This window comes from Echinops telfairi, unplaced genomic scaffold (genome assembly GCF_000313985.2).
Source record: "Echinops telfairi isolate 266 unplaced genomic scaffold, ASM31398v2 ScPeMD7_70;HRSCAF=299, whole genome shotgun sequence".
NCBI lineage: Eukaryota > Metazoa > Chordata > Mammalia > Afrosoricida > Tenrecidae > Echinops > Echinops telfairi.
Window position 1 is genome coordinate 36,523,568 of NW_022103968.1, and position 8,424 is coordinate 36,531,991.

Here is an 8,424-nt window from a genome sequence, read left to right on the forward strand (position 1 = left end):
TTGTTGCTTTGTTTTGCTCTGTCTTGTTTTTTTGTGCATATTATTATCTCTGCAAGTCTATCTAGATAAGATAGGTAGGATAAAAAATCTGGAGGAGAAAACAATAGGATTTATGGTTGGAGGGGCATGGGAGAAGGGAAGGTGGGGGAAAGGAAGAGGCTGTTAATAAACCCAGGGACAAGGGAACAAGTGATCCAAAATCGATGGTGAGGTGGGTGTAGCAGGCCTGGTAGGGCTTGATCAAGGGCAATGTAACTAAGAAGAATTACTGAAATCCAAATGAAGGCTGACCATGATAGTGGGGCAAGAGGAAAGTAAAACAAAATAGAGGAAAAAAAAGAACTAGGAGGCACAGGGCATTTATAGCGGTTTAAATACAGGATGTGTGAATGTAAGTATACTTCTATATGACGATGGGGAAATAGATCTATGTGCAAAAATGTATAGATTTAGTATTAAGGTAGCAGTTGGACATTAGACCTCTACTCAAGTACTACCTCAATGCAAGAACATTTTATTCTATTAAACTGGCATTCCATGATGCTCACCTTCCCAACATGATCGCTGAAGGCAAAGTGGGTGCATAAGCAAATGTGGCGAAGAAATGTGATGGTGCCTGACTATCAAAAGATATAGCATCTGGGGTCTTAAAGGCTTAAAGGTAAACAAGTGGCCATCTAGCTGAGAAGCAACAAAGCTCACTTGGAAAAGCACACTAGCCTGTATGATCACGAGGTGTCAAAGGGATCAGGTATCAGACATCAAAGAACAAAAAACCCTTTCATTGTGAATGAGGGGGAGTATAGATTGGGGACCCAAAGCCCATCTGTAGGCCACTGGACATCCCCTTACGGAAGGGTCTTCAGGAGGAGACGAGCCCGTCAGGGTGTAGTGTAGCAATGATGAAACATACAAGTTTCTTCTAGTTCTTAAATGCTTCCTCCCCGCCCCACTATCATGATCCCAATTCTGCCTTACAAATTCTTCTAGACCAGAGTATGTACACTGGTACAGATAGGAACTGGAAACAGGGAATCCAGGACAGATGATCCCTTCAAGACCAGTGGTGACAGTGGTGATACCAGGAGGGTTGCGGGAAGGTGAGGTAGAAAGGGGGAACTGATTACAAGGATCTACATATAGCCTCCTCCCTTGGGGATGGACAACAGAAAAGTGGGTGAAGGCAGACATCGGACAGTGTAAGGCATGAAGAAATAACAATTTCTAAATTATCAAGGGTTCATGAAGGAAGAGGGAGAGGGGAGGGAGGGGAAAAATGAGGAGCTGATACCAAGGGCTCAAGTAGAAAGAAAATGTTTTCAAAATGATGAGGGTAACAAATGTACAAATGTGTTTGACACACAATGGATGTATTGATTTTGACAAGAGTTGTACGAGTCCCCAATAAAATGATTTAAAAAAGAGAAACATACAACTTTCCTCTACTTCTTTAATGCCCCCCCTGCCCCCCCCCCATCATGATCCCAATTCTACGTTACAAATCTGGCTAGACCAGAGGATGTACACTGGTACAGATAAGAGCTGGAAACAGGGAATCCAGTACAGATAAACCTCTCAGGACCAATAATGAGAGTAGTGATACCAGGAGGGTAAAGGAAAGGTGGGGTAGAAAGGGGGAACCAATCACAATGATCTATATATAACCCCCTCCCTGGGGACGGACAACAGAAAAGTGGGTGAAGGGAGACATCGGACAGTATAAGACATGAAAAAATAATATTTATAAATCATCAAGGGTTTGTGAGGGAGGGAATCTGAGGGAGGGAAGGGAAAAATGAAGAGCTGATATCAAGGGTATCATCACGCTCACCACTGGTCCTGAAGGGGTCATCTGTCCTGGATTCCGTGTTTCCAGTTCCTATCTGTACCAGTGTACATCCTCTGCTCTAGCAGGATTTGTAGAAAGTAGAAAGAAAATGTTTTGAGAATGATGATGGCAACAAATGTACAAATGTGCATGACACAATGGATGGATATATGGATTGTGATGAGTTGTACAAGCCCCCAATAAAATGATTTAAAAAAAAAGAAAGCAGGTATATCTTTAAGAACAAAAAAATGTCATTAGAGATAACGATTTTTATATTCCTAAAAGGTTCAGTACATCAGTAGATACAATTCTAAGCATATAGCTATCCAAGAACGTCTGACTGAACATCAAGGGGGAAAAGGCCATTCTGTCACTACATTGGGCGATGTCAACGCATCTTTAAATAATGGATGATCCATATTTAAAAGATCCATATTGAAGCAAAGATTTGAATATCCTTATTTTTCCACAAATGTACCAGATATACTCGAGTATAAGCTGAGGCACCTAATTGAACAACAACAAAAAAACCTGGGGGGCATTTTCAGCATAAAAAATGTGCTGAAAAAACTCGGCTAATGCTCGAGTATATACGGTACTCATGATTTTTGCAAACCGTGCAACGCCCTTGCGTTAGTTTCTGATGCTCTCACATGTGCGCGCGGTGTTTCTGTGGGTGTATTCTAGGTGAAAAATACAGCATGTACTTTCCGCACTGCTCCCAACAGTTGAGAATGTTTTCAGTGAATTTCAAAGAATTGGTGTGATCCCTGGATATACATCACTCTACATAGAAAATAATGCAGTTGGGTCTACGTGAGTCAGCACATTTTCTGATGCTATGCGCATGTGCCTGCATCACCATTTCCGTGAGCAGCAGTTTCAGAGGTGGCATAAGGCAACAAATAGTCTGCTTCTGTAGGGCATTTTAAACATGCTTAGGGTTCAAAAAGTGACGAAGGCCAACTGACTGTATTAACTTTAATATTTGAAAAAAGTTATCCAGAAATCAACAACTTGTTACAATACAGAATTGTACAAAAAGAGGGACAGAAGTTAAAAACTTCTGATCACACAGACAAAAATACGATTAAGCAAAGACTGAAAAGGGACAACACATTTATAAATATTGATAAATACTGTGCAAGACTTTAATTTACTGTGGCAGATACAAAATCAAGAATTCGTTAACATTAAGTTTAAAAAGTAATGACACGAAGTTTCTAGGCTGTTTAAATTAATGAAATATAACAATAATGGTGTTTTGTTTTGTTTTTTAAAAAATGAGGTATTATTACACTGTAAACCAAAAACAGGGCATAAATAAATAAAGGCAATGTGCAATTTAGTGATATATGATTATAAATTTCAACTTAATAAGAACAGACAACAAAAATTTTCCAGTTATTTATGAACACTGTCATTTAAAAATTTGGCTTGCTCAACTACTTATTTAAAAGTGACACAGCTACCAATATACAGGCACATCATTGAACATGCAGACCAAGCCAACATGATTTTCCATGAGTCATCTCTACCAAATAAAAACGCTGTTTACATTTTACTGAAAACACTTAAATATGGTTTCCTATACATAATTCTTTTGTGCTTATTAGTTAATATTAGCCTACATTAAACATCTTACTTTCTAGTTCAAGCAGTGTATGGGAGAAGCAGTTTTATTTGCATATGGATTAAAAACAGCAAAACCAAGCCAATACATCTTTAACCCTCAGGCCTTCTGAGATGTTAAAGAAAAAACCCTCTGGGTAGTGTATCCAAACAGAAAAGCAGGGTCACTCCCATTTCTTAGAGAGAGTTAACTCCTTTTCCTCAAAGATTTGTGGGTTGGCTTCCAAACTGCAGGAGAACACGCTGATTAGCTCCTCCACCCTTGAAGGGTTCTGCTGGTTGGGTGCAGGAAGCATAGCAACAAGAAAATAGCCTAACTGAGAACAAATGTCGGGGAAGTATTATTTGCATGTGAAACCATATGCTGGTACTAAATGCTGGCATCATCATTATTGCGGCTGTGACTGCAGGATTTTCTGAAGGGAAGCTATCAAAGTATAATAGAGAAGTCTTGAGTTGGAAACATGTGCAACATGCTAATAACACTGCTTCATGGACTGTTAATTTTTAAAAAGCCATTTCACTGTCAGACTTAAAATAGTTTCTTTTCACATGCTACTTTATTAGGACATTCAAAAAAGGGTACTACTGAATTTACTATGTTTGGAATCCAGTGAAAAAAAAACAAACAATTTGGCCAAAATGTTGAACTTTATTTTTACCAAGCTGCATCATTTTGACACAAAGGTGATTATTCTCTTCACTTTTGTCAATTACCTTATCCTACCTTCTCCATAAATTAATACTTCAATATAAGTGGCGATAAAAAAAATTAGAAATAAGCTTTTTACAACAATCAAAAAATATATAAACTGTTCTCTTGTGCTTGTAATTGACTTAACTCATCAGTGATTAGCTATATCTGATTTCTTTTTTTAATAACTTGATCCTTAGGAAGAAACGATCATTATACAAATACTACACAGTACTCAGAGTAACTAGCTTACTGCCAGTGTGCATGCAGACTAACAACGATATTTAAAAGAATATAACCTTGAATCCAATTGGTCTGAAAATAGTTACACTCCTGTACAATCATCTTTATTGGTTTGTAAAAGCTGTATACACATCTAAAACCCTGAATTTACTTTGTAAAAATAAATCTTTTGCAATAAATGGCACTATCAAAATCCCATGACCTCAGACTATTATGTAGTTATTTACATGCTCTTCAGCAAGAGTTAAAAGAATCTTATAGGACCAAAACCAGTATATCAAAAAGAAAGAAAAACAAACAAACAAACCCTGTAAATTGCATTTGCAATTATACTGTTGCTTACCTCTATATGAAAATATGTCTACATGCCTCATATTAATGATAATATAGCTGACTACTTTGCTACTGTGTGCTGACAGCACACGCTCTGCCACTGGGTTTGACCTGCCATTTTACTGTACCTCGCTTTCCCAGTGGGACACCTGTGACAAACGACTTATGGGGGCTAATCAAGTGCTATAAAAGAGGGGCTGGACCCACACTCATCTATGCTATCTGCAATTTGTTTGTAGAAAATCATGCCTTCATTGAAATGCTTCACATTTGATTTTAGAAAAATCAGTATTTTAAAGTTGGTGCGCTTTGTCAAGGTGTTTGAGACAGAAACGTGAAAAAGTTAAAGGCACAATAAGAGGGAAGTGAATGCTACATATAAAAAGTAGTATATTTCAAGTTTTTTAGGTTACTCAAGTCCAAAACCTTCCGAATTTGAAATGCCAATGATCAATTTCTGTTTCAGGTCTTTTTTGCTCTTGTAGGGGGGAAGGCAAAGTTGATTGAAGCAGGTGTGGGCCACAGGTAACCTAGGAAAAACGTTTAAGATACCAAGTATTAAAACACACAAAAGGAGTTTTAAGTTTTGTTTTACATGGCGCGCGCACACACACACACACACACACACACACACACACACACACACACACACTCTTTTACTACACTGAGATGGCGCACTCATTCTTTCAATGAACAAATGTTTACTGAGAACCTACCATGCACAGAAACTGTTGAACACTCGGGCTATGTTTACAAACAAGATAGTAACTGTCCTTGTAGCAAAAATTTTTATTTTTTAAGTGAAAAACTAGATCTGGGTTTGATCTGTCATCCTCACCACAAAGCTGTGTAGTGGTGGGACCTTGTTAAAGTTGCTCAGAGGCTCCAAATCTCAGCTTCCTGATGACTAAGAGAGGGCAAACACCCAACTGGGTAACTCACAAGCTTTAATAAACTTCCTAAGACACCCAGCAGAATAATAGATAATATAATTGTGACTAGCATTTCCATTTTGGCTGTTGAAAAATAATAAGAAGAACATTTTGGGGCCCTTGATGCCACACTTTAAAAATTGCTGCTTAAATGCATATCAAAGAGTTACCCTTCAAGCCTTCCTATCAGCTCCCTACCTCTTTCTTGATGACACTCTTATTTTCACTGAAATTTTCCTACCTCAGGCCCTTTCCTTTCCCTCTATGAACAGGAGAGCATCAGAATAGCTGTCACAGAAGTTGGTGAATAAAAATGAGAAACAAAACAGGAAAATGGATATTTAAAAAGGAACCAGAAGTCGAAGTTAAATTTTTGAGTTTCCTGTATCGAAAGACTTCTTAAATTTCCTGTAATCAGCATTTACTGAGTGAATGCAGTCACCAGCATTGTGCTATGTGCTTTTGCATGCCCTCTTTCATTTAATTTGAGCCTCAAACCAACTTAAAAGGTGGCTATTTTAATTCTGATGTAACTGATGAGGAAAGATACATGCACCTATATAGGTTAAATAATTTGCTCAAGGTCACTGAGATGGTACAGTGGTTGATCTGAGATTCAAACTAACAAGGCTTGGGTCAGGCACATCTCAGTCCTCAAAATGACATCTCTACTTTCAGAAGATTTTAAAGAGATCCTTTGCAGTAGGTCATTTGATCTCTTGACTGCTGCTTCCATGAACAATGATGGTGAGTCCAAGGACAAAGAAATCCTTGACCCCATCAATCTTTTCTCTATTGATGGTGATGTTTTTTACTGGTCCATTTGTGGTCATCCATACTGGAAGCAGTCGTCTTTGATCTTCATCAGTAAATGCTTCAGTCCTCTCCTCTTTCAGAAATTCATGTTTGTGTCATCTGTACATGGAAGGTTGTTATGAGTCTTCGCCATTCCTGATGCTGCTTATTTTTAAAAAATTAACCATTTTATTGGGGGGGGGGGCTCTTACAGATCTTATGACAATCCATCATTCAATTGCATTACACTGCATTCTTATTCATGAAGTCCAGCTTCTCAGATTAGCTTTACAGAGTGAGTAAATATGGTGAAAGGATGTAATTCTGCATTTCTTCCATCTTCCTTTGAGGCTTCCTGGGTTATACCACATTTTGTCTATAGGTTCAATTTTGAATTTCAAGACTTGAACTTTTTCTTCAGTTCTTTCACCTTGAGGAATGTTGACATAATCTTCCTTTTTGGTTTTCTAATTCTAGGCCTTTGAACATTTCATTATAATAATAATTTACTTCCTCTTCCCAAGCTTTCCATTAAATATTCTTTTCAGCTTATCCATTGTCATTTCTCCCAATTGCATAGTGTTGGGCTGTGATCCACTTGGTCAGCAGTTTGAAACCACCAGCAGCTCCACGGGGGTGGCTATGAGTTAGCATTGACTGGCTGGCAGCAAGTCTGTTTTTGGTTGGTATGAGACGTCTGACTACATGGAGACTAGAAAGCTGTAAGAGGCACGGCCTCTGCTCGTCAGGAGCTAATAATCAAGAACTAAGGTAAGACATGTGAAATGTCCTATGAGGATTTGTTGAAGGAATGACTTAAAACTTTACAGAGGAAGCTGGCTTCAAACTGGGTCTTTAAAGAGGGGTATTTTCATACGTAGGGAGGTAGTAAGCAAACACCATATGTGTACAAAATCATTTATATTTTAGAGGATGGCAGGCCCAGAATATGTCTAAAAATAGGAAGAGTCCATTGACTAAAGTATAGGCAACACCAAACCAAACCAAAGAAACAAACAAAAACCCAGAAAGGCACGTTGGCAGGGAAGACTGTAGACCTTTTATTTAACAAGCTCTAAATGCTAAAATTTATGCTGATGGGGAATAATAAAGCTACTGCCCTAGGAATTATCATGATAAAAGCAGTGTTAAGGAAAGCGAATTTAGTAGGATGAAATGATTAGGAAGTTCTGGAAGGAGGAATTTAAATAAGGTAAGAACAAAGTAAAAAGCATTCCACCATACTGGTGAGAGCAACAGAAAAGCCAGAGTCTAGCTCTAAAATGAAAGAACGAACGAGCTGACCTTGGGCAAAATATGAGTTCAAGACCTAGAGATTACTCCAATTATCTACTTTTGAAACTTCAAGTCTTTGGGAATAAATATGAGCTCAAGCAATCAACCGTTAATAAACTCAAAACAAAGATTCCTCATTGCCAACGAGTCAATTCTGACTCACAGAAGCACCACGGGACAGGGTAGAACTGCCTCCTTGGGTTTCCAAGACTGTGATTCTTTTCAGGAGTAGAAAGCCTGGTCTTTCTCCCAAACTATTAATATTGCTGTTTTATTGTGCTTTAAAGACACTGCACTTTATTTCTATTTTATATATGGAAGGTTGGTAGCAACTGTGCATTACATACGTCTATAGGTGCCATTTTTCTAACAGCATGTACTCACTACATGTCTCTGTGCCACATTTTGGTAATTCTCACAATATTTCAAACGTTTTCATAATGCTATAGCATACGTAACGAGTGTAAACATAACTTTTTTATGTACTGGGAAACAAAAAAATGAATGCTTTTTAAAAAAAATCATTTTATTAGGGGCTCATACAAGTCTTTATCACAATCCATCCATACATATATCAATTGTGTAAAGCACATTTGTACATTCATCGCCCTCATCATTCTCAAAACATTTGCTCTCCACTTAAGCCCCTGGCATCGGCTCCTCATTTT

General features: G+C 38.1%; 1 protein-coding gene across 1 annotated transcript in view; it reads right to left on the reverse strand.

Annotated features, from left to right (window-relative positions):
* Positions 1–2,840: 2,840 nt before the first annotated feature.
* Positions 2,841–8,424, reverse strand: part of HECTD2 (HECT domain E3 ubiquitin protein ligase 2) — a 115,651-nt gene continuing 110,067 nt past the window's right edge. Inside the window, exon 21 of the mRNA XM_004701347.3 lies at positions 2,841–5,263. Coding sequence (XP_004701404.2) covers positions 5,143–5,263 — 121 coding nt within the window. The 3' untranslated portion in view covers positions 2,841–5,142. The remainder of the gene's footprint in view (positions 5,264–8,424) is intronic.